The 27,344-nt window shown below is 41.4% G+C and overlaps 1 protein-coding gene across 1 annotated transcript; it reads right to left on the reverse strand.

Annotated features, from left to right (window-relative positions):
• Positions 1-757: 757 nt before the first annotated feature.
• Khdrbs1 (KH RNA binding domain containing, signal transduction associated 1) lies at positions 758-26,479 on the reverse strand. The gene is made up of 9 exons (XM_028759600.1): positions 25,948-26,479; positions 14,896-15,020; positions 13,174-13,290; positions 11,109-11,255; positions 8,724-8,857; positions 6,919-7,120; positions 6,269-6,336; positions 5,075-5,133; positions 758-2,084 (listed from the first exon to the last, which is right to left on the reverse strand). Exons 1-9 carry the CDS (start codon positions 26,327-26,329, stop codon positions 1,987-1,989), a joined length of 1,332 nt encoding a protein of 443 aa, XP_028615433.1. The 5' UTR covers positions 26,330-26,479; the 3' UTR covers positions 758-1,986.
• Positions 26,480-27,344: the final 865 nt, after the last annotated feature.

The raw sequence follows: 27,344 nt of genomic DNA on the forward strand, positions 1-27,344 counted from the left end.
CAATCTATAAATACAGTTTTTGTTGGTGTGTTTTAAAAAGAAAAGAAAAATGCCCATCATGCACTGCTACAGGCAGCTCGGCACTCCACACAAGAGGATTTTTCACCCCCGAGCAGTTTAGGTGGCTCTTAGGGAAAGAATGAGGTCCCGGGGAATTAAGAGTGATTTTTTACAAAGGGCCAACCAATTCCACTGTTTTCATAGTCTTGTGGGAGAAGTTCAGGACCAAGTCTATCATGCCAGCTCCTTCCCAAGGCCAGCTCAATTGTTACTGCATCTCTAGGATTGCAAGGGTGACCCTCAAGGGCACCCAGGGTTTGCTGAATTGTGGTATCTGAACACAGGTGAAATCAATGGCTGAACACAGACATTTAGTGTTATTATTTAAGGCCACCTAGGGGCTCTACAGAAGACGGAAGCCAGGGTGGCTGGCACTTGAAGTACCTGTACCTTCATATAAAAACCAATCTGTGTCAGTTGGGTATTTCTCTCTAAAAATTAGAATTTTTTGATAGGACTGGATAAAACTGCTTTCAACAACTTCCAGGGGGTGAAAAAGCTTTGATTCTTTTTAAACTAAAACTTAACAACTCATAAACTTTTTTTTGGTAACCTTAAAATAAAATCCCCACCACCACTTTTAAAAATGTCTCCAAACTTTTAACAAGCCCATTAACTTTAGAGTTAATTTAAGTTTATGTGAAAGAGAAAACTATTTTATTGTCCACCCCCAAAAATGACAATTCATCACATTTACTTTGATTAAAAAAGGACTAAACTTTATTGACAAACTGCTGCAGACATTTTGACATAAGTTTAAGCTACCTATTTAGGCAGACTTACACATGTAGCATTTAATCTTCCGAAAACAAAATGGGAGGACGGTACAAATCCATTAGGACTTTGACTTATGTACAAAGTGGATTTTGATTCTTTTCTCATTCAGCTGCAGTGTCCCTTTTTATATCATGCTAGTGTTGAGACATACTTAACTCCCGTGGGAACAGCTCAAGACTGACAGTAGTCAACTTAATGACTGTCATCAGCTTCTGGCCCCAGTGTCCAAGTGAGTTTTTCATGGAGTGCAGAATCTCAGATGGACAAAATACTCTTGACATTTTAAATACTGAAAATTTGATTATTAGTACTATTATTGAAAAGATTGTGGCTAAAAAGAACTCTATCTGATTCCATTTAGGTGGCTAGCTTCTCTCCCCCATCAATGTTTTTCAAACCCCACCCCTCCCCCACTAAGTATCTCTCAACACTGTATGTCTGGGGCTAGATTTCAAAACCCACATAATGAAAAAGTCAGTTTTACAAACCTAATTTTGTTGTTGTTTTAAGTCAATTAACGTTAAAAATTGCATCAACTATTTAATTCATGAGGATCTTTCATATTAAAATTTAACCTTAAGATTCAACCGCCATGTGCTTTTAAAGGAAATGTTTTTAGAGACATCTGAGCTCACTTTTACATGGTGGCACCTACTGCCGTTAACATTGATTTTACATCTTAAGCAGCCCTGAATTTTGAAATGTAGCCTAGTTTGGGATTCTGCAACTATGACTTTACGGGGTGCCTCAAATCAAAACTAAGAAAAAGTTAACAAGCCTTTACTTCAGAACCTTTAAGCAAGCAATGCCACTTTTGAAACTAACATGTCTGTGTTTTTTTTTTAACTCAACTTTTTTTTATTATAAAAGGTACACTGTTTATATTTAAACAACAAAGAAAAAAAGCATCTACACACTTAAAAAATTAATTCGATATTCCTAAATCTATTTTAACTCATTTTAAAATACTACATACAGAAGCCAGAATGCAGAGTTAAGAATGGAGGAAGGTGGGGAAAAGAAAGGGACCACGAAGAAAAACACTTAGACAATTACTTGTCTGTTGTGAGTAAAGCAACAGGAATCCTGGGATACAAGAAATCAGTAACAACTTTGCTCATAACTGATATTTTCCCCTCCTGTTTGTTTTTAATAACGTCCATATGGGTGCTCTCTGTATGCTCCCTTCACTGGCCTCGCTGGAGGAGCCTTCAGTGATGGCCTGGTCCCATTCCAGTCATCTTGTCCTGTGGGAAAAGCAAAAGAGTTTACAGCATATGTAGCCAATAATACTGTTTTTCTTCTAGTGTCATGACATAATCCAAGCGTCCCTTGCTCTCCTCTTTATTTGATCCTCCTTGATCAGCAAGGGTAATCTCCCACCACTCTGAGTGGAAAAGAATTCAAATTGCTAGCTGTATATTACTGTACAGTTCCCTTGAGCAGCAACATTCTCCATAAGCAACATAATTGACACGCAGTCCCAAAACCTGGAAAAATGCAACACATTGCTTGAAGGAGTAAAAGAGTCAGTGGGTCTGCAATGGCTTTTCCTGTTCCCAAAGTCATTTGGTAGTCAGCCTCAGCTGGGATGGCAAAACATGCCATGGGATGACAAGTTTTCAGCCACTTTCATTGCAAGAGCAAGTCAGGTTTCACTATGGAAAAATATATTCGGCTTCTCCAAAAGCAAACAAAGGCCACATTAACTGAGACTCTCCACCACATGGTAGGTACCCAAGCCCTAGAGGATGAACGGCTACTCAAACACTGCATTAGAAAACCCTTGAGAATCTCCTAGTTCCTTTCTCATGTAGGTCACCAAAGGCTGAGATGATGACCACTGACTTCTACAGATGACCTCTTAGGAAGATAAACTGCTTAAGCTTATTCTTCCCTCTAATTCTTCCATCTCCACCATACGAATTCATGCCTCCCTGTAAATACTAGCTACCATTAACACATGTCTTACTTTTCTGTATGGTCAGAAAGCTGCATAGCATTTGTGGTCGGAGTATGTTTGGTGCATGGGCAGTGGAGATATTAGGAGGCATAGCCGTGTTAAGAGAAATGTGTCACTGTGGAGGCAGTGCTTTGAGGTGTCATATATATATGCTCCAGCCTGGCCATGGATTCAGCCCCATCCTATTGCCTGTGGATCAAGATGTAGAACTCTTGGCTGCTCCAGCTCAACGTCTGCCTGCATATGACCATGCTTCCTATTATGATAATGGACCAAACCTATGGAACTGTAAGCCAGGCCCAATTAGACATAGTCCTTTATCAGATGGTGTCTCTTCAGATCAATGAACCCCTAACTAAGAAAGAATTCTATTTATGTTCCTAAGGATGACACACAAGGCCCACCTATTTTGCAAGATGTTCCTGGATAACAACAAAGTTTATTTTTCTAATTCTCTTTAGAGAGGCAGACACCAGAACATACTAGTAATAGCAACAGCATACCAGAAACAGAATAATAGCCTGCTCTCCGTGTTTAGAGACAGGAGCTCATTGTGCATTGCACCTTAGGGTAAACTTGAACTCAGTATACAGCTTAAGCTGGTTTCAAACTCATAATCTTACTACTACCTTAGTCTCGAGTGCCTAGGATTCAGTCTGCAACATCCCATGGCCTCTCAAACCAGGATTTCCTGTAGCTCATGCTGCTTTCAAATTTGGTATATATTGGACAATGACCTGATCTTCTTGCCTCTACTTCCCAACTGCTAAGATTAAAGTCATGTGCTTCCATGCTGGATTTCATGCTCTTTAGTTCTGTCTTTTTCCCAGCAAAAACAGAAATGCAGTTTTGCCAAATACACACAGAAACTCTTGCACTGTGCCTCATACTCATTTCAGAGAGAAATACTGAGCAGAAGCTCAGTGACACATGAGTGGAGCGCCACAATGTTACTATGGCAACAGTGCAGTTCTATTTAGCTAAAACTGGTAAAAATTATTTGGAGGGGTGTGTGTGTCAGTAGCTGATTGGCTATAGTGTCAATGGGTTAAGCTTAGTTTCTTATGAGAGGACCCAATGGATTCCTTTTCTAACTCTCTCTGTAGAGTATCTTAGGAGGAACTGTTTAGCAGCTAAGCCTCTTGGTAGGGAACTCCTCAGGGGGAACAGAAGACCTCTCTGCTTGAGAAGACTGCTCTCAGGGCTGGAGAGATGGGTCAGAGGTTAAGAGCACTGACTGCTCTTCCCAAGGTCCTGAGTTCAATTCCCAGCAACCACACAGTGGCTCACAATCATATGTAATGGGATCTGATGCCCTTTTCTGCTGTGTCTGAAGACAGCTACAATGTACTCATACACATAAAATAAATATTTAAAAAAAAAAAAAAAGAAGACTGTTCTCTCTGCGTTACAGTGCTACGTGATATTACCCTCAGAGACCCATTAATACAAAGCCCTATTTAGCTCTATGGATACTTGAGCAATGTGTTTTCAAGCAAACCTCAGAGAAGGTTACCTTCCAAACCTAACTGCTTTATGGGATTAGTAACTGAGGATATAGCCCAGATAGACTATAACAGACAAGTCCTGAGTTCCATCTCTAGGTACCACATAAAACCAGTCATGGTAGCACATGCTATAATGCCAGAATCAGAAAAATCAAGGTCACCATCAGCTCCATAGTGCAGACCAGCCTGAGGTATCTGAGACAAAATAACTTGAAGTGTTTCCCAACTCAGAGGGAGCTTAGTGCCACTATTCACACGACTTAGCCCCACCCCTGAAAACCTCTGATTTGATTCTAACAGGTACTACTTTTCCCTACTTGTCAGTTCTACTAAGCTGCTTTCAGCTGGCATTTTCTTTGCAATGGAATTATTTTCAGAGTTCCAATTTTTTTCTTTCTTTCTTTTTTTTTTTTTTTTAATGAGGGAGCGGGGAGGAGAACAGAGCTAAACAAGTGAGTTCTTAATATCTACCAACATGGCCAAGGGATCAGTAGCAAAAGGTCTACAACCAGCTGAGTTAGGCGCACATTCGCTAACAGAACCAGTCAGCAGAAATGGGAAGTAAGTGCACCAGTCCTGGCCCCCAAGACACACAAACCATAGGATTTAAAAAAAAGCAGAACCCCAAAGTGTCATCTACCAACTCAGAAGTCTTCTAATGGTGTTGCCTGAGGGAAGTGACTGCCTGACTCACAAGAATCCATCAACCAAAATTTTTCCAGGCACTTAATTGCACATTTACCCCACCACAGACATAAAAACATACCGTAGGCTTCGTAAGAATCTTGAAGTTCCCCATGTCCATAGTCATAATACTCTGACTCCCTGAAAAAGACAAAAACACAACAGTAAAGGCTTTCATGCTACCATTCTTTCAATAGTCGACATCTCGGACAGTTTATTATCTATAAAATAGGGGGAAATATATGCTCTGTTCTATTCCTAACCCCACCAATAGTTACAACGTGTATACATGTATAAACCATACATTTACCAAAAAGCCTAATTTAAGTATGGGGGGATGGGGGAGAGGAGGAATATCATACAATTTAGTGTGGAAAAATAACAATCTAAATTGAGATTCTCAAAATATAATGAACATGTATGTAAAATTCATATAGCTCACCAGAAGAGAAGAGGAAAAGACCCTGTTTTGTCCCTATTACAAATGTCTGAGATTCTTTTCCAAGCAATCATAGGCTAGACACATATATACACAAAATCTAAGCTGCATTTTAAGAGAAAACAAAAGAAAACAAACAAACAATAAAAACCAAAACCTAGGTGAAATTTCTAGCTTGTTCTTCCTATCATCGGCAGTGTGGGTGGAATGAGGTGATTTGATGTGTTGTCATGAGGCAAAGCTTCCAGCATCCTAGGCTACTCTTGAACTCCTGATCTCATTCTAAGATGAAATGCAGGACTTCGTGCATGCTGGGATAGCATCTACCAACTGTGGCACTTCATTCTTGACCTGAGTGACATTTTTTTTCAAAGATTTATTTTATTTATATGAGTATACTGTAGCTGTCCTGAAACACAAACCAGAAGAGTGCACTGGATCCTATTATAGATGATTGTGAGCCACCATGTGATTGCTGGGAATTGAACTCAGGACCTCTGGAAGACTAGTCAGTGCTCTTAACCTCTGAACCATCTCTCCGGCCCCCAAATGACACTTCTTAATAAAAAATTATCTAATTGTATTTTTCTATTTTTTCTATGTAGCTCAGGAACTGTTCATCAATTAGCTTCAAAGCCTAAATTAACATAAAATTCAGTTATCCAAATTTTCAGATCCACAATTGTACCTTCAAGTCATCAAAAGCAGAGGAAATACCTTCAAAACGTTAAGTTACACTATTCCTTAGGTTAGTGTTTGCCCAAATCTTTAGTCTCTCCAACTCTATCCACGATCCATCTGGGACACTCTACAGACAAGACTTCTTGCCTGACTCACCCTTGACTCTGGCTGTAATAGCCTTCATAGCCTTCATAACTCTGTTCTGCATATGTATCATCATATCCCTGGAACAATAAAGTAGGTCAGAAATGCATAAAGAAGAGAATCACAACCCATAGGGGATCATGGGCTTCTGAATGAACAGGTTATGAAAAAGTCTCAAATATACTAATATCCACTGTAGAACAGAAAATAAATACACAACTCAAAAGGCTTTAGTATTACAATCTCAGTAAAATTCTGTATGTTGAACCACAACTTACTTCTCATTCAACTTATACAGACTTAGTAATTATGAATAAAATAGTAGAAAAATCATCTCATAGTTAAAATCAACTGAACAAGAATACAGATTCCAAATCTTTTTTTTTTCTTTTTTTGGGGGGGTTTTCGAGACAGGGTCTCTCTGTGTAGTTCTGGCTGTCCTGGAACTCACTGTGTAGACCAGGCTGGCCTCGAACTCAGAAATCTGCCTGGCTCTGCCTCCCAAGTGCTGGGATTAAAGGCGTGCGCCACCACCGCCCAGCTCAGATTCCAAATCTTAAAGTAGTGTCTTCTATCTACATACAAGAGTAGACTCTTATCACTCAACTTTCTCTGGCAACCTAGGTATGGAAGAAATGGTACATTGTTCAAATCATTCTTACATAATCTTCGTATGTTTCTGGTGCAGGTGTAGGAGGCAAAGGTATTCTCTGAATACCAGCTGTCCGAGCTCTTGGGGTTGGAGCACCCCTCACAGTAGGTGGTGGTGGCACTCCTCGAGTCACAGTGGCACCTCTGGTGATGGAGCCTCTCACTGGGGTTCCACGAACCAAAGCCCCTCTAGGAGGTCCAACACCACGACCTCTACAAATAGAAAATTTACATTAATTTGATATTTTAATAATTAGGCCACATTCATACTAAGGATTATTCATAAATTCTGGAGGTAGAATGATTTTACACTTTTCAACAACTTACTTGAGACAAGGCCTCTTAAGTAGTTCTGGAACTCATACAAACCCACCTGCCACTGCCTCTACTGGGTATTAGGATTCAAGTTGTATGCTACCATACCCAGCTAACCTTAAATTCCCCACCCCCATGACAAGGTTTCTGTGTGGAACTCACTTTGTAGACCAAGCTGGCCACAAACTCAGAAATCCACCTGCCTCTGCCTCCTGAGTGAAGGGATTAAGCCATTTGCCACCACTGCCGTTTAATTTTAATTTTTCCAGTATATATGCATACACATGAGTATTTTTTTTACAATTTTTATTCTACGTGTATGGATACTTGCATGCACACATGTCTGTGTACCACATGTACACTTTGTGCCCACAAAGGCCAGAAGAAAGTATCAACAGGAAGATGTTGGGTCCTCTGGAACTTGAGTTACAGAAAACTGTGAACCACCATGTGGATGCTGGGAATTGAACTCAGGACCTCTGTAAGAGCAGTCAGTGCTCTTAACCAGTGAGCCATCTTTCCAGCTCCTAATTTTAATTTCTTAAAGGAAGGCTCTGTGGCCACACTCGGTAAGTCAGAGCCTGTAGCTCTTGTTTGTCCTTTTTTACTTTTCCTTTCCTTTTTTGACAGGGTTTCACACAACCCAGTCTGGTCTTGAACTCAGTATGTAAAAGAGGACAACCTTGTATTTCAGCCTTCACTTCCTAGGTGTTGGGATTAAACTGTGTCACCATACCCTGGGGTTTTTACAGTGCTAGAATCAAACCCAGAGACTTATGCATGCTAGGCAAACACTCTACCAACTGTGGTGCATCTCTATCCCTAAAACAGACTAAAAAACCACAGAATAATATACATATAAGGGACTTAAACTAGAAGATTCTTTGGGGTCAATCATGGATCACAGTTCCTCAGGAAAAGTTTAGACTGTCTGAATATTATATAAATATTAACCACAAAAGGTAAAATTCTGAAACCATATCATGTAGTCATGCTTGATGGCTCATGACTTTAATCACAGCACTTGGGAGACAGAAGGAAGTGGATCTCTTTTGAGTTTCAGACGGGCCTGGTCTATGTAGCAAGTTCCACGACTACATAGTGATTAATAGTCTGTTTTTAAAAAAGGCAACTGCGGATGAAATGGCTTAGTGGGTAAACACACGAGATGATTAAGACTGACATTCTGAGTTCAGTCCCCAAGACCAACATGATAGGATTCCTACCACTTTGTCCATTTCCTAACATATCCACAGTTACAATCCCCCCAGTCCCCGCACCACCACCAAAGCTCACAAATGGATGGACGGACAGATGGATGGTTTTGTTTTTAAGTGCTTGGACTATCCAAAATTAAAAGCCCCTAAGTTTCAGTAGGACTGTTACACCTGACTATGGTCAGACTGCTAAGAACTAAAATTCCATACCTGATGTACTATATAAACCCTTGACTCTTCCCAAGTTAGTCAAATTTGTATTTCCTTTTCAACTATTTTTTTACCTGGGAACAGGTGGAGGAGGAGGGGCAGCTCCTCGTCCTCTCACAGATACCCCACGGCCACGAGAGGGTTCAGGAACTCCATTCAAGTAGGACAATTCTAGAAACTGCTCCTGACAGATATCATCCATCATGTCCTGGGAATTAAAGACAACAAAGAATACGTGTAACATCTGCTCCTTCTAAAAATCACGAGGCCCACCAAATAGCACGTCTGCATGTAGACACAAGCAGATCTCTATGAGAAAGAAGCCAGTCTAGACTACTGTTTTGAGTTCTAGAACAGCTAGAGCTACACAGTGAGATGAAACCCTATCTCAAAATACCACTCCCAAAGTTGAAAGCCTAGATGAAGTCGCAAGTCAAAATCCTTTGATGTCAAATTACACTATTAGTTCTTTGAGGAAAATCTTGACAGCAGACTCTCATATATGAAATTCTTTAGAAACCAGTTCCTGCCTAGCTCTCCCTTGATCACTTCCTTTCTCTATACACTAAACTTTTCTCAAGACAAGCCAAACAACCGATAACTGACGGCCTGGATTAGTATCAAATACATTCTTTGCAAACAGTTACTTCTCCTAGAATAGAAGACACTACCATTAATGAAGTTCTATGTATTGGGTGCTATATAAATAAGCTTTGTATGGATTTTCCAGTTTGGAAAAACTCCAAAATGACCCTACCAAGATTTTATTGTACAATTGGGAACTCTGATCCTTACAAGACATGCTGAAGGGCTAGGAGTATAGCTAGATGGAAGAAGGTATCCCTCGTCTACACACAATGCCCTGAGTAAAATTCTCAGTGTAGCCACAAATGAGGAAAGGGGGAAATCCTCTTTTTCTGTTTTGCCAAGCCAAACTTCTGTCCCTAAAATACAGTGTAGTTCTTACTATCCAGGTATTAAAGACCATCTTATGTCTGTTTTGCTCATAGTTGAGATCTTCAAGAGCCATTGTGCATACATGGATATGGCACAGTATGTGTGTGGACATCAGAAGACAACTTTGTAGTCTCTTTTCATCTTCACATGAGCTGTGGGAATTGAATCCAGTTATCCTGCTTCTGTGTCAAATGCTTTCTACTCATTTGCAGAACATAAAATCCTCCCATTTCCTACAACAAATATCCAACCTTAGTACCTGGTGAACTGTCATTTATCTTGAATACTACTTTAAGAATGACATAATTAGAGCAATGTCCCTGGCAACTGTCTACTTGTCTTGACCTTACATATCATTGCTATTTCGATTAGGTAAGTACCAATGCCCAACTCATTCCTCAGGAGTCTCCAACTGTCACATTTGTCAATTAAGATAAACTTTAGTCTACTATTTAGTATTTCGTACATGTAAATTAACTTTGAGGGGCTGGAAACATAGCTTAGTTGGTAGAGTGCTTGCCTAACATGCATAAACAAGTCCAAGGTTGGAGACATAATACACAAAATCGGGTGTAGCAATACAAGGCTTTAATAATAGCAAATAAGAGTATAAAGATCAATGAATTCAAGGACGCTGTCAGTTACACAGAAAAATTCAAAGCAAGCCTGAACAGCATTAAAGGTTCTCAACAAAACAAATAAAAACCAGTGTTTTATTTAAACTGGAGTCCCAGCCTCCAGAAATCTCATTATATATTTGGAAAAACTCCAAAATCTGGAGAGGGATTCCCAAACATTAAAGAACAGTTCAGATAACTGATACTTAACCTGTTCTATAATCGGGTGACTCTAAAGAATTATAGTGGAACACATCATTAATCACAGCACTTCGGAGGCAGAGGCAAAGGCAGACAAGACCCCTGCAAGCTGGAGACCAGCCTAATCTACACAGTGAGTTCTAGGCCAGGCAGAGATACACAATGAGATCCTATCTCAAATAAACAAAACAAAAGCCAACAAAAAAAAAAAAAAAAAAAAACACACAAAAAATTATATGTCAATAGTGAAGCCTGTAACATACACCTCTTCTAAATCAGACTCTGAATAAAAAATCTCCACCACTTAACTTGTTAACACTGGTGCTCTAAGTTACCGGTTGTTAACTCTAGGTTTAAGAGTCTAACACAGACTCCTTAACTGCAGACTTACCTTAAGTCATTTTCCTAATACCATCTCCTGGTTCCACAGCAGTGCCAGAATAGTGAACTGAATCAAGACCTTATGAAATCTGTTAAGCAAACTGTTAACACATCAGGGACCCAAGAGACTAACAACAGAGAGTAGTACACATTAATGAAGCCACATTAGATGAGGTATAAGTAGTGGGAAAACCTCGGCAAACTGAACAAAAGCACAGACCCTAGTCAAGACCCACAGCCTTTTCAACAATACAATCTTACTTTCTCCCTTGCTTAGACCATAAAGAATATGCATTTCCTTACTGGTACTAAAAATTTCTTGACTTCTTCCATGGCATGGGCCATAAGAGCATAAGCTTCACATGGGGGTCCAAAGACTTCAATGAAGACATGCAGATCCATATTTAAATGGGCATATTTGGGGTCTCCACCCTTGCGTAACTCTTCCTCCTATCGGAAAATGCAAAGAAACATCAACTCATATACAGACTAAAAGAAAACAGTATCTTTACCTGTAGGTCAAAAGGAAAGCAAGAAATATCTTTAAAAAAAAAAAAAAACTCTTAAGGAAAGTAAAGCAAGTCCTAGAACTAACATACTACCTGTTAAAACTGTAACTGATTAGTGATTTCATATGCTTAACCAATGGGAAGTGGCACTATTAGGAGGTAAGGCCTTGTTGGAATAGGTATGACCTTCTAAGAGGAAGTCTGTCATTGCGTAGGTGGGCTTTGAGGGATCCTAGTGTTCAAGCTCCTCCCAGGGTAGAACAGACTCTCCTTTTGGCTACCCTCAGATCAAGATGTAGAACTCTCAGAGATCATTCTTCAGTACCATGTTCGCCTGCACACTGCCATGATTCCCACCATGATAATGGACTGAACCTCTGAAACTGTAAGCCAGCCCCAATTAAATGTTTTCTGTTATGAGAGTTGCCTTGGTCATGGTGTTTCTTCACAGGAATAGAACCCTAACTAAGCCACTTGGTTAACTGTTTCCTTAAACCACTGGAGCATTCACTGCAGTAAATTAGGAATAACACATTAAAACTTAGAATCTACTCAGGTTAACAGTTGTTTGCTCAGTGTTTGGTACGGGCAGGCATGTATGCATTTATGGCCAAGCACTAGTTTTAAATCCGTTAGTACTCTCTTATTGCCACTGGCCCTGCCGAAGTGCTTTTACTATCCAGGAGTTCCAAGGAAAAAACAAAGTCAGGACAGACAAGAAAATCTCTTAGAAATCTAATTAACTAAAATAACATACTTAATGTAAAGGACAAAAGAAAAAGATGAGGAAAACAAGATCAATTAAACTGCCTAAAAGTCAGGCCCTCAAAAAAAAATTTTTCTAAATTTATCAGGTAAGACTTATCTAAAAAGCTGACCCTAGAAGGGAAAACCATTATGTGTGCTAGAAGTTTCTTGTCAATTAACTGGACACTGTGTAGGGTGCTGTGGAATGAAAAGTTAAAAAAACAAAACAAAACAAAACACCTCTTAAATAGGTTAAGTCATGTTTACTTTTGGACTCTATCGTCTTAGGGTCAGGTCTCACATTCCTGTTAGCTAGACATCCCATGATCAAACCCCGAACTCACCAGCACCGAACACCACTGGTCTCATTACTTCCTGTCGCTGGAAAACAGGGTGTGCTGTTCACATTTTAGTGTCTTCAACATGGTTAAGTTTAGCATACTCAGTTCTCATGTCAACTTTTCAGAGGTAAGCTTACCAAAGCGAACAATGCTACTTACTTATATCATAATGCAGCCAAAAGGAAAAGGAAAAACCAACCAACCAACCAACCAAACACACAAACAAAAACGCTGGAGAGATAGCTTAATTGGTAAAGAATACTGGCTATTCTTCCAGGTCCTGAGTTCAATTCCCAGCACCCATATGGTGGCTCCTAACTGTATAACTGCAGTAGTCCTATGGGATCAGATGCCCTCCTCTGATGTGTAGATGTACATGCATACAAAACAACCATATACATAAAATAAATGCATTTAAAAACGGAGAGGGAATCATTAGGACATATCTAGACTCTTTCCAACATTGCCAATGAGTGCTTACATGCAATGAAAACTTACAACAGTCATATTTTGTATGCTGGAGGGTAGTGCACAGAAATGCATGTCATTAACCCTAGCATGTGGGAGGCAGAGGCAGGCAGATCTGTTTTGAGAGCGGCCTGGTTTATACAGCAAGTTCCAGGCCAGCCAAAGCTACAGTGAGACACTGTCTCAACATCTCCCAAACCCACCCCTACACAAACTTCTAAATGTCTGAATGTTTGCTTGCATAAAGCATCCATGTCAGGCACTGGACAACTAGAAGGCATTAGGGTTTTATTTTCAACATACCTTAGCTTTGTCTCTCATTGAACCCTTCCCCAAGACAGAGATCTTGGCACCAGTCTCTTCCTGGAGTCTTTTGATTGTATTTCCTTGTGGTCCAAGAATCTTCCCCACAAAATTGAACTGTCAGAAAATTAAAAAACAGAATTCTAATACACCTGCCTCTATAAAAATTTAACTATATATAACATGCCATTTGATCTTCAACAACCCTATAAAGTTGGAATCTTTTTATGTATGAGATCCCAATTTTACTCAAGATATATTACACCTAATATTTAATAATAATTAGTGATTAGCTTCAAGTTATATAACTAGAAGTGGTAGTTCTGAATTCGGATTTCCTGATAAAGTCTGGTACTATTTCCACAACTTACTGCAACTATTAGTAAATACTTTAACATAAACATTTAACATGCATAAACTTTTATTAGTGACCAGACTCAGGCATCCCACTTCTGAGAGACAACAGAACAAATGTACCTCATGGTAGCATCTATGGTAAACTAAAATCTAGCTACTTTCCTTTAAAAAAGATGATGATGAACACTTCTTTTAAAAATTTACATTTATTTATTTACAAGAGGGGCTGGAGTACACCAGAACATGTACACAATGGAGTGCCAGATAGTCCACACACGTGGTCAGGACGTTGGTTTTCTCCTATCAAATGGGTTCTAGAAATCAAATTTAGGTCTTCAGGTGTGATGACAAGAACTTTTATCCACGGAGCCATCTTTCAAGTCTAAAAGAATCTTCTTTTTTTTCCTTGTTTTTTTTTTTGGGGGCCAGTGTGGGGGGGAGTGGGGAATTTGGTTTTTGGTTCTTCAAGGCAAGATTTCTCTGTGTAGCTAAGGCTGTCCTGGAACTCATTCTGTAGACCAGATTGGCCTCAAAATCGGAGTTCTGCCTGCCTCTGCCTCGAGATTAAAGGTATGTGCTACCACTGCCTGGCAGCAGCAGCTTCTCTAAAAAAGCTAATTCTAAGAGGCTGGAGAGATTGCTCGGGGTTAAGAACTCTACAAGAAGAATCAGGTTAGGCCTGCTGGCACCTACATGGTAGTTTAAAACCATCTGTGCTTCCATTGCCAATGGCTCCCACACCTTCTTCTGTCTTCTTCAGGCACTAACCACACATTTGTATGTACATACATGAAAACAAAATATTCATATGCATTAAATAAGTAAAATTGACTTCATCTGATTTGAGGATATTTTATATTTTATTTGATTTAAACTCTAAGTCAGAGGCAGAAAAATGGCTCATAATTAATATTACTTGTTTTTTTTTTTTTTTTAAAGATTTGGGTACTGTTCCCAGCAACCACATAGCAATTCACAACCACTTGTAGCCCCAATTCCAGGGGCATCTAATACACTCTTCTGGCTTCCTTAAGCACAAAGCATGCACATGGTGTGAATATTAATATACATGCATATAATTATACATATAAATTCTAGCTCAATCTTTTCATAAAATGATCCAGAATTTTACTTTGGGCCAAGAGCCTGAACAAAATGTATGAAAAAGAAATTATTTTTGATTTCTAAAAGTATCTATTTCCTTCTTGACTATAATTATGCTGTAAGTTATGGGCTTTGCTATTTTAACTCCCAAAAATAGGTATTTCAAGCACCAGGAAGCTTTATATAGATGGATGCATGACCATCCCATGTCTTTATCACAGCCAACAACATGAACTCAGAAGTGAGTCCCTTTTACATTACCTTTGGATACTGCTTGACAGGTATCAGTACCCGTTCTTTCAGCTTCATGTTCTTATGAGAAAATAAATCCAAATAATTCTCCTCGTCATCTTTTTTTGACTCTCCCTTCTGAATCTTCTCAATCTCTGAATAAGAAAAACAGAACTTAATTTCTGTACTTACAAAGACATCTGGCAAGACTGCTTAAAGCGTAATTGTGAAGTACTGTGTAAAAACCGAACAGTTCAGATGAAATGTACTAATTTTAGATAAACTGGATAAGGCTTGCACAGCTGTAAGAAGTTAACTATGGAACCTGAACCCTGCTTCCCACCCTCACCTAAAGTGTCAATATCATCCATTCATTCTTGCCTTACAAGCACCTGCACTGACCAAGCACACCTTTAACCCCAGCACTCAGGGAGCAGAGACAGGCAGATTTCTGGGCTCCAGGCCAATCTGGTCTATAGAGCAGGTTTCAGGATAACCAGGGCTACAGAGAAACCCTGTCTAGAAAAAAAAAATGTACATATGCATTTATCTAAATTAATTCAGTGAAGTAGGGAAAAAGATTCTAAAAACTAGGACGAATCAAAATCTTCAACAAGAAAAGAATACAAAGGGGACTAAGAGATGCCTGAGTTTTGAAAGAGTTCTTGCTCTATCACACATTAGTTGTGGTTAACTTAGAAAGTTATTTAACTGTTCTGCATATTTGTTTTCACATTTATAAAATAGTAGCAAAATTAACCTATAAAGAATGAGGTGTCTGCCTGTGGTTCCAGCACTCAGGAACCAATCAGAAAGATCACAAAGTTTGAGGATAGCCTGAGATGAATGGGACCTTTTCTAAAATAAATAACAAAACCAAAACCCAACCACCTAAAAAGACAAAATAACATGTATTCAAGATCAAAGTTTACTTCTTAATATGTGGGCAATACATAATTACTATCTAAACCAAACTCAATGTCCAAAACAAGAAAACACAACATAGTAATTTAAAAATAACAACAGGGAGGGCTGGAGTGAGTGATAGCCCCGTGGTTAAGAGCACTTGCCACTCTTGTAGAGGACACACAAGGTTCCTTTCTCAGCACCTACATGGTGGTTCACAACAATCTATCACTCCAGTTTGAGGAGAATATAATGCCCTCTTCTGCCCTCCTCAGCTAAATAAATACATGCACACAAAACACTAATTCATAAATTTAAAGGAAAACTCTCACCTGAAGTCTGACCCAATAATGCTATACACAGTAGTATATACAATGACAAACCTAGAGATAAGCATACACCTCTGAAATCATCATAACCACCAAAGCCACAGACACAATTATCAGAACCACTGTACTTTGAATTTGCTGTTTCAAAGATGGGAACTCTTGATCCCCCTGCCTACACCTCTCTTAAGTGCAGGGCTCCTGTGTAGTTCTTAACTACTGAGATGTAGTTAGGCCTTTCAGTTCTTCAACTGGATTGCAAAACTGATGATAGGAAGGTTTGTTTATATACAATATAATGTACCCTATAAATTTAGGGCCTCCTTCTTTAGTAGAGCCAGGGAGATGTCTCCGTCATCTGCATTTGCTGCACCAAGATGACAATATGAAGTCCCTCCTATCATCATCACCAGTACCAGCATCATAAGCAAAGTGCTACTCATAATCTAGACTCTGCAGTTGTGGAGACATGGGGTTCCCTGGGCTTGCTGGCCAGCAGTCTAAATCAGTGAGCTCCAGGTTCAGTGAGAGACTCACATTCATATTCATTCATTCATTCATTCATTCATTCATTCATATTTTCTCTCTCCCTCCCCCCTCTCCCCCCTCTCTTCTCTCCTCTCTGTTTTTTTGAGACAGGGTTTCTCTGTGTAGCTCTGGCTGTCCTGGAACTCACTCTGTAGACCAGGCTAGCCTCGAACTCTCGAACTCAGAAATCCCCCTGCCTCTGCCTCCCAAGTGCTAGGATTAAAGGGCTGTGCCACCACTACCCAGCGAGAGAATATCTCTTAAGAAATAATGTAGCAAAAAATAAAAAAATAAAAATAAAAGGGCTGGAGAGATGGCTCAGCGGTTAAGAGCACTGACTGCTCTTCCAGAGGTCCTGAGTTCAAATCCCAGCAACCACATGGTGGCTCACAACCATCTGTAATGAGATCTGATGCCCTCTTCTGGTCTGTCCGAAGACAGCGACAGTGTACTCATAAATAAAATAAATAAATAAATCTTTAAAAAAAAAAAAAAAAAAAGAAATAATGTAGCAAGTAAAATAAAATAAACAGGTAGAGAAGAACTGAGGAAAACACCAGACCTTTACATACATGCAAAGGAGTCAGAATAGCTAAGAAAGCAGGAATAGAAACAACTTGAGCCTTCAACAAGGGTCATCTTCAACATTTAGTAGAACTGAACATTTATTCAATACCATACAGATATTACCTAATTTCCCCTTAAAAACAACTCACTGTAGTTGCTAATATAACTGAGAATTTGAAAATTGCAGAGGTTAATTATTTCTAGGTCACAAGCCGCTAAAGTACCAGAAAACAGAGTAAAACATAAGTGTGGGACTGGAGACATGGCTCAATGGTTGAGAGCATTCACTGCTCTTGTATAGAACACTGGTTCCGTTCCCAGGACCTGTGGTAGCTTACAACCATCTTTAACTCCAGTTCCAGAGGACCCAGATGCTTCCTTTTGGCCTCCATAAGCATCCAAACACACGACACACATATATGCATGTAGGTATTAACAGTCATATATATAAAATAAAAATATATTAAAAATAACAAAACACTAGACATTTTCTAACTTCAAATCTCACATCTGTCATGTGTTCCCTTAGTAGAGGACAAAGGACACTTTAGCAGTGAAATGCTAACTTTTATAAAGTTTTACAAACTACAATTTACACATGGCGAAGGGGTACAAACCCTTAATCCCAGTACTTGGAAAGCAAAGGCAGGTAGTCTATATAGTGAACTACATGTCAGATATCCATACAGTTTTTGCTCCCCTCAAAAGAAATTAATTTGAAAAGGAAGCTTCCCATGGCTAACCCTAACCAAAGATGGTAGCACATGCCTGTGAACCTAGCACTCAGGAGGACTTCTGTGAGTTCAAAGCCATCCTGAGCTACATCAAGAACTTGTCTAAAAAAAGAGAAAGATTGATCAACAACTAAAAAGATTGTCTTACCCTCAGGCAAAAAAGCACGTTCTAAACAACATTTCTAAGACTGATTCCCTCAAATGTTGTTTGCCCAGGCCTCTGAAGACCTTGGATGTCCCAAGAGCCAAAGAAAGAAAAGCTTAAGGTATAAACAACTCAGAGATGTGGCACATCTGTTTCTCAGCCTAGCAATTATAATCTCTCCTATCTTATCCAGTGTCTTTGATGTGTCAGCAGTCTTCAAGCACTCATTTTAACCAATACTATCCCCATTTAGTGGCCAAAGGAACCTGAATTCAGCAATGTTACAGAATTTGCCACCAAATGAAAGACAGATCAATTGCATCAACTCATTGTTTTTGACATAGTAAGTGGAATTAAGCTTAGGGCTTTTTTTTAAACCTTTACTAATTTTCCTCCCTTCAGTCTCCCTGTAAACTTCCAAAAATTAGGACTATTTAATGAATCTCAGAGCAAAGAACAGGGCTGTTGTTTGTTTAAAGGGGGGTCTCACCTAGGTGAAACACTCTTCCTGCCTCAGCCTCCAGAGGGCAAGAATTACAGATGTGTACTATCATTCATACTGAACTAGGACATACATTTTGAGGGGTAGATAGAACTGAGTTGAATCCTGGCTCTGCTGCACTATGAAGTGACCTTTTACTACAGGATACACTGAGGAACGCTATAAACCCTTGCACTTGGGAGGTAGAAGGATTCTAAGTTGAAGACTAGCTTGGGCTATGAGACCCTGCCTCAAACCAACCCCCCTTCCAAGGGGTGCGGGGGATAGGGGACAAGAGGACAAAAAAGAAACCAGAATGTACATGAAAGGTTAATATTGGATAAGCCTGGAAAAAAAAAAATCTATGGATGGGACTCAGTGGTATAGCCTGCAATCTCAGGACTCAGAAGGAGCGTTTCAAGATCAAGCCTGGAAAAATTAGTGAGATCTGGCCTCAAAATAAAAGTTAAACAAAGCTGAGCTGTGGTAATGCCTGCCTTTGGCTGATCTGAGTTTCAAGCCAGCTTGGTCTGTAGAGTAGAGTCAGTTTCAGGACAGCCAGGGCTACACAGAGAAACCGTATCTTGAAAAACAAACAAACGAAACGGGGGGAGGAGGGGAATAAAAAGAAAGCAGAGTTCAATGGTAGAACACTTTTTTAGCACTCATACAAAGAAAGGCACTGGGGTTTAATCCTCAGTATCACCAAAACAAATTTTGTGTGTGTGTGTGTGTGTGTGTGTATATATATGTAAAATTAACTCCATTGATTAAGAAGAGACTACTATATACATTCATTTCTTAACATTTGATTAAAAACTAATTACAAAACGAAACAGTTAAGTTTTTTTTTTGTTTTTGTTTTTTTTTTTGCTAAAGCATCAACCCAGCTTAGCAAGTCTGCTCCAAAGAATGAAATGGTGTCGTCCTCTATACTCCAGATCCCCTTGGCTCACACGGGTAACCATGGCATCCCTTCTCCTGTTACCAATTTCTGCATTTTTACATTCATCAAAATAAGTAACTGCAATCCTTGGAGAGAAACGTCCTCATTCATTTGAAAAGGAAGCTTCCCCTGGCTAACCCTAAACCAAATATGCCTGTGACCGTAGCACTCGAGACAGTGGCCTTCTGTGAGAGAAACTTCCCTCATTCATGTATTACTTCCAGCCACTACATCTTTTTCTGTTAGTGTCATCTTTTGGGAAGATAAGACAATGATTTTTTTTTTTTGGTTTGGTTTTTCAAGACAGGGTTTCTCTGTGTAGCTCTGACTGTCCTTGAACTCTCGAATTCAGAAATCCACCTGCCTCTGCCTCCCAAGTGCTGGGATTAAAGGCGTGCATCACCACTGCCCAGCAGGAAATTTGTTTTTAAATTAATATTTTTTAAAGAAAAATCTTTATGCCGGGCGGTGGTGGCGCACGCCTTTAATCCCAGCACTTGGGAGGCAGAGGCAGGCGGATTTCTGAGTTCGAGAGTTCGAGGCTAGCCTGGTCTACAGAGTGAGTTCCAGGACAGCCAGGGCTACTCAGAGAAACCCTGCCTCGAAAAACCAAAAAAAAAAAAAAAAAAAGAAAAATCTTTATGTGTATTTTTCAAACTGTTTTACTTTATGTGTATGGGTGTTTTGCATGAATGCATGTGTACCCACAACTTGTATGCCGGTGACAGTGTATGTCAGAAGAGAGCATCAGATCCCCTGGGACTGGAGTTAAAACAGCTATGACCTACCATATGAGTGCTTACAATTGATCTCTGGTTCTTTGGAAGCGTGTTTAATTGCTCAGATAACTCTCTGACCACATTTTGCCTGCCTGTATGTATGTATACCTCATGCATGGCTGGTACTCTGAGTCCAGATAGGGCATCAATCAGACCCTCTAGAATTATAGTTACAAGCAGTTAAGAGTCAAAATGTGAATGCAGCGAACTAAACCAAAGTCCCATGTAAAAATAGTAAGTGCTCTTAAATGCTGACCCATCTTTCCATCTCCATTTATCCTAGTTATCGGCTTAGTCATTATTTTCTTCCCTAACCATTAGTAACCTTCAATCTGTTGTTCATCCTTACTGTTTTTTTTTTTCTCAAAAATGCTAGAATCAATCAAAAGACTGAGAGCATTAAATCCAACATTTCAAGGCCAGCCCAAGCTAAACAGCAAGATCTTGTCTCCAAGAAAATGCTGCATTATCACAGAGCACGGTAGCACACCCCTTTAATCCCAGTACTCACAGGATCTCTGTGACCATGAGACCAGACTGGTTTACAGTTAGTTCTAGGCTCCATCGCCATCCTAGGCAAGCATCTTACCACTAAACTATACACGGCTCCTCTTTTACACTTTCATTTTGAGGCATGGTCTCACTAAATTCCCAAGCTGGCCCTGTACTCTGTAGCTCTAGCACACCTTGAACTTGAGGTTTGTCTTGGCCTCCTGAGCACCTGGGATTACAGGCCTGTACTAACAAGTCCAGTTTTGTTGCTGAGCTTTAAGGAATTTGAGTGTTTTGCTTTCAAATGAAATATCAGTTATCCATTCTGTTATCCAGAGTCATTGTGCCAATTACCAGCAATGTATGGAAACTCCTAATGCATGATCTCAGGCCCATTTCTTGGTCTTAAACCTGTCCATGTGTCACATCTTCAATGTCTTTCTATCTGCTACTTTATATTCAACTTATCAAGGCAAAAATCTGCCCCCAGCCCCCCAAAATCCTTTGCTGTGCTGAAGAAAGCACAGGCTCTTGTACATGCCAAACAAGCCTTCTACAACAGAACTACATTCCAGGCCTTCAAGACAGAAAACTTAATCTAGTTGGAATCAGTTTACAAAATACAAAAAACAGGTTAATAAAAGTCTTCTCTATAGCTTTAGTCTCCCTCCCTCTGAGGACATGGCACATAAACCTTTTGCATAAAGATCTTCTGATGACTTTTATTCTACTTAAAATGTTCACTATTTGAGTCCTTTACAATGTCTACTTTTCTAACTGTAAAGAACATTAACAGACTAGCATTTTTTTTTTTTTTGTTTTTTGTTTTTTGTTTTTTGTTTTTTCGAGACAGGGTTTCTCTGTATAGCCCTGGCTGTCCTGGAACTCACTCTGTAGACCAGGCTGGCCTCGAACTCAGAAATCCGCCTGCCTCTGCCTCCCAAGTGCTGGGATTAAAGGCGTGCGCCACCACCGCCCGGCTCAGACTAGCATTTTTATATAAATTTTCCTGTCTCAAAAAGTCTAGCATGGCTAGGTAACTGCATCTTTGCATATCTGCATTGATTGCATCACTGCAGCTGAACATCAATTTGGCCCACAGCAGTGAGTCTACACTCAAATTCTACACTCCTCCTCAAAAATACATACATACATACATAGATATCGCTATGCTCCTCAGAATTCTGTATTTTCCCATCAAGGTAAGGTTTAGCAAAGTACAAATCCACTCTGAGATGCACCTTCTAAGTCAGAGGAAGACAATGGTGAGAAAGTAGACAGAAGATCACTACAAATAGTGACCTGACAGTCTAACCATGAAGGAGATAATCAACAGATATATAATTATAGTTGGGCATGGTGGCTGATCCCACAGAAGAGACAAAGGTAGATATATCTTTTTGAGTTTGAGGCCAGCCTGATCTACACAATGAGTTCCAGGACAGTTAGCACTATGTAGAGACTCCCTGCCCCCAACCCACAGTGTATGTGTAGACATCTATGAATATATAGATACATACACATTGTACATAGCACACCAGAAGATAATAAATACAAAATAAATTGGGCAAGGGTCAGGGAGGGCTGTGTGGTGGTAACAGAAACGGTGGTCTGGGTCTCATGAACTTTATAGGAAATGGACAAGGCTGCATAGAAAAGGCTAAGAGCTGGGCACTGCTCTCTAGTGTTCTGTATCTCAGCTTCCTCATCCTCACTTCCCTACTAGCACTCCAGACTTTCCCATACCTTTCTGATTTCAACCAATTAGGTCTGTCTTTTTAAAATTCAATTTGCAGCAGGCAGTGAATAATGAGGGACCAAGGAAATACTTTTAGCTGTTGGAAGGAAAAAAACAGTCAAGTGTGTGACTCAAATGTAGACTGATTGTAAATCCTGTTGATGTTGCTAACTGTTAGTTTAGTCAACTATTATCTGTGTACCTTTTATCTCTTCTGTAATGGTAACAGAACTGTCTTCTCAGCCACCCAGAGGCAGAGAGGCAGCTGGATCTAAGTCTAAAGACAGTCTAGTCTATGTCTACAGAGTTAGATCCTAGCTCAAAAACAAACAAGCAAACAAAAAACAAAACAACAAAAAAACAAACAAACACAAAAACTGGGGCCAGGAAGATGGCTCAGCAGTTAAGAGCACTGGCTGTTCTTCCTAAGGACCTGGGTTCAATTCCCAGCAGCTCACAGTGGTCTATTAACTCCACACCCAGGGATTCTGACAACCTCACAGACACCGCGGGCAAAACCAATGCACATAGAAATTAATAAAATTTAAAAGAAAATTTAAAAAATTTAAATAAGGCAAAAGCAAAAAAGACCCAACTTTAAAAATTAGTGTTTTCTCTTTTTTCTTTTTCTTTTCTTTTGGCTTTTCGAGACAGGGTTAAAAATTAGTGTTTTCTCTTTTTTGGTTTTTCGAGACAGGGTTTCTCTTTATAGCCCGGGCTGTCCTGGAACTCACTCTGTAGACCAGGCTGGCCTTGAACTCAGAAATCCGCTTGCCTCTGCCTCCCAAGTGCTGGGATTAAGGACGTGTGCCAACACTGCCTGGCTGTGTTTTCTCTTTTTTTTTTTTTTTTGTTTTTTTTTGTTTTTTTTCGAGACAGGGTTTCTCTGTGTACCCCTGGCTGTCCTGGAACTCACTCTGTAGACCAGGCTGGCCTCGAACTCTCGAACTCAGAGATCCACCTGCCTCTGCCTCCCAAGTGCTGGGATTAAAGGCGTGCGCCACCACCGCCCGGCCTGTGTTTTCTCTTAATAACCACACCAAAGTTAAACTCTGACTGCACAGCTAAAAGAAACATTTAAGAAACAGTATTTTCGATACCCTGGAAAACCTGCTGAAAAGAAAATGATCACCCACACTTGAAGTCAGAAAGGCCAAACTATGCCTTATGTATATAGGAATTTAGAAGAAAACCATGGTGACATCTTATCTAGTGAGTACAGGTCAAAAGAAACTGGCTGATTTTACATATAACTTAGACTTCACACTCACCACTCTACAGATGACACTGCAGAGACTTACTAAGGTTCTCAGGACCGTGTCACTAGTTAGGGGTCTCAGTCTCCAAAGTTAACATCTTAAAATTGATATAATCCTTCAGCAATTAATCTAACAGGTTATAAAGATTTGAGGAAATAAAAATAAGACTACCAAGTAAACCTTTATCATAGTGATAATTCTTCAGTCTGCAGGCATTTATTCGAAGTCAATCAAACACAGGTGTTTGCTATTTGCAAACCAGTATAAAAAATATTTTTTAAAAATGGCCCGAATATGTAGATCAGTTAGTAAGGTACTATGTCTGATGCTAGGTACTGCACAAACCGAGTGTGGTGGGCAAACCTCCCAAACCCTGGAGGAAAAGGACCACAAGCTCAAGGTCACCATTGGCTATATAGTGAGTACCCAGCCTCAGCTACTTGAGACGGTCTCCTTTTTGCTTTTTTTTTTAAAAAAAAAAAAAGAGAGAAAAATAAAAATCCTTCCCAGTAACTAAGTTGTCAGAACAAAAGAACAGAAACACAAGAACCTGAATGTTACAGAACAGAGGCACTTCAGTGCAAACAGTTGATGTTTCTATTTACTGACCACAGGTTTTGTTTACTGTGTTTCAAGCCCCTTACTTGCTGTTTTTATATTTGACTAGAAAGAAAAGCAGGTCTTTAAGTCATAGTAGATATGTGACCTTTTTGCACTGTACAAAAGGTAAAGTCGCTTCAACAATGCTGGGAGACAGAATAGTTGAAAGAAAACGGTATTTTTCTTTTATTTCTCTTCAGCTTTGTATTTTGAGTGCTTGTGTAGGACATCAGATCCCCCAGTGGTGAAATTACAGGTGTCTGAGAGCACCTGATGTGGGTGCTGGGAACTGAACCTCTGTGGAAGAGCAGAAAGTGTTCTTAACACTTAATGGTATTTTCACAATGAACTGTCCACAGTACCATTCTGGCCAGAGTCTGCTGATTTGTGTAGTGGACGCTATCTGAGGAGATCTGGGGGCTCTGGAGCAGCGCTCTCCGAAGGGGAGGGGAAAAGAATTCTCCCCCGAAGTGTATTAAAGGCTTAATAAAATTTAGATATCATAAAAAAGTACTTACTAAAACCATGTCTAACTACAAGTGAGGGTCCAACAGGCAGTTTGAATAAGAAAAATGTCTAAGTCACTCAAGCCATGAGAAGAGAGCTCGCTAGTCTACAAGCAGAGAACAAAGGCTACCATTCTTGGGTTTTTTTTTTTGTTTTTTTTTTTTTTTTCGAGACAGGGTTTCTCTGTGGAGCCCTGGCTGTCCTGGAACTCACTCTGTAGACCAGGCTAGCCTCGAACTCTCGAACTCAGAGATCCGCCTGCCTCTGCCTCCCAAGTGCTGGGATTAAAGGCGTGCGCCACCACCGCCCGGCTAAAGGCTACCATTCTTAAATTATCTCTACTCGAGCAAAAACTAAAACAAAAAGCCCAATTTCTCGGTCATCTCACACAAAAGAACCTGCCGTCCCTTACCACCCTCTACCATTTCTTTCCACGGTCTCCTGGGTTATTTTCTCCCACTTTTACATAACTTCAAAACCACATTTTAAAATAAAGGAGAAAAACCATCCGGGTCTGCAGCAATTCTTATTCGATAGGCCGAAATGAAAAAACTGAAAAACTCTGCTTGAGAAAAACCTCAAGCTCCCGGATTCTCAAGCCCCAACATCTGATGAACTTTACCCGAGTTCCCGCTAAATCTCGCACCGTTCCGTAGATGCGCCGAGCGGGACCGGCATCCCGGCTGTCTTTACCTTTTATCCCACCCCCACCCCCAGGTCAAGACGCTCTCCACTACCCGCGAACCAAAAAAAAAAAAAAAAAAAGTTTTCTCTTTGGGAAAGCGGGGAGAAATAGGTTCGTCTCGGTTAAGAGCTGGTCCTTGGCGCGCGGGGCAACTACTACGTGAGGAGGAGAAGGGGGCGGGAGCACTATCCATCAACCTCTCCGCGCTCGGAGATCGCGAGTCCTCTTCGGGCCTCGTCCGTGCCTCAGAAATCCTCCCTTACACCCTGAGCCGGGGTGGGACTGTGGGTGCAGATGCCCGAGCTCCGAGGGGGGCGGGGGCAAGAACAAAGCGGCGGCCACCCACCGCCAGGACCGGGAGACCGGGAGGTACGCCGAGATCCGCTTACCTACGGACAGCAGCTGCATGGCGTGAGTGAAGGACGGGTCGAGCGAGTCCTTCTCAGCCATGAGTTCAGGCAGGTACTTGTTCTCCGGCTCCATCTTGACCGCGGCTGTGGCTGACGGGGGCAGCAGCGGGGTCGGCGCGGAACCCACCACACTCGCGTCGGGACCCGGGGTAGAGGGAGGCAACAGCGGCGGCGGCTGCGTGGCGGGCGAGGCCCTTGCGCCTCCTCTGGGCCCACCTCCGCCTCCTCGGGACCGGTGAGGAAGCGGCGACGGCCGAGACGGGGTCAGACGCACCGAGGGGTGGGCACCTGACGGGTCCTTGGAGCAGCTGCGGCCCGAGGACCGGGTGAGGCGCGCGGCAGGGTCGTCACGGCGCTGCATCGGGGATGATGTGTGGCGAGCGAGCGAGGAAGCAACGCGGCAGCAACTGAGGCCCGAGCGGCGGTTGGCGGGGGTGGAAGAACGGGAGCGACAGCGACCGAAGCCGACCCGAGCGACCCAGCGAGAGAGCACCGGAAATGAGGCGGCGCGCGTGCGCAGGCGCCTACCGGCACCGCCCTTGAGTTTCTCCGCGGAGAACAAAGTCCCCAGTTGGGCGACGGCGCCTGCGCCGACTGAAGACGTAGCCTCCCCGCTCAGGCTGCGAGTTTATGGCGCCTGCGCGGGCGCCCGCCGCCTTCGTTCGTTTCTTTTTCTTTTCCACGTGACCCGGCGCTAGCGGTACACGTGTCTCCCCTCCCCCTCCCTCGGGCGGAGTGCGCGGAGGGGGCGGGCGCCGTGGAATGTCTTTGTCTGCGCTCGGGCCCGCGGAGCGTGCGGCAGGAGACCTGTTATTCCTGGACCACGCCTCCTTCAACGGCCGAGCCGGGGAGGTCCCGGGGGAGCGGTGCTGCTGTTTGGAAGCGGGGGGCCGCCCCTCCAGCCTGGAAATGAAAGGAGCGTTTCTGGAGAGAGGGGAACGCGAGGGTTAGAGCAAAGTGAGGCCGGAAGAGAGGGAAAGACTGCGCCAACGGGATGGGAAGCTGGGGACGCTGGGAGAGGCTGACCCAGGGATAAGTGATGGGTGTGAGAAAGGAAAGCCAGGAATGAGAAATGGAAGACTAAATGCTATGTATTGTAGAACTGAAACTCAGAAGGGGTCAGTCAGAGACGCAAAGAGCGGAAGAAAAGAGCTCCCTCCATACCCAAGTAGGGCATCCAGGAAGTCAGACACCAAGATTTCCATTAGAGCAGGGTCAAAATTGGTGAGAGAAATATTAAAAGATGCATTTGGGGCTGGATCAATTGGTAATGCTGTTTGTCACCTATTTGGAGTCTCCGGCGTGTTCCCTGACCCCGCCGGCCACGGTAAATTCCAATTTTCTCTCTCCCTCCAACCCCGCCCACTCAGAAAGCC

Source organism: Grammomys surdaster, unplaced genomic scaffold (genome assembly GCF_004785775.1).
Source record: "Grammomys surdaster isolate TR1022 unplaced genomic scaffold, NIH_TR_1.0 126313, whole genome shotgun sequence".
In the NCBI taxonomy this organism is placed as follows: Eukaryota; Metazoa; Chordata; class Mammalia; order Rodentia; family Muridae; genus Grammomys; species Grammomys surdaster.

What these genes read in the sequence shown, in the direction of transcription:
- Khdrbs1 (XM_028759600.1), bottom strand. Translation starts at nt 26,329, where the DNA reads ATGCAGCGCCGTGACGACCCTGCCGCGCGCCTCACCCGGTCCTCGGGC. An exon ending in CTGTCAAGCAGTATCCAAAG is followed by an intron (nt 13,291 to 14,895) that starts GTAATGTAAAAG and finishes ATTTTCTGACAG; the next exon opens with TTCAATTTTGTGGGGAAGAT. An exon ending in CAATGAGAGACAAAGCTAAG is followed by an intron (nt 11,256 to 13,173) that starts GTATGTTGAAAA and finishes ATTTTCCGATAG; the next exon opens with GAGGAAGAGTTACGCAAGGG.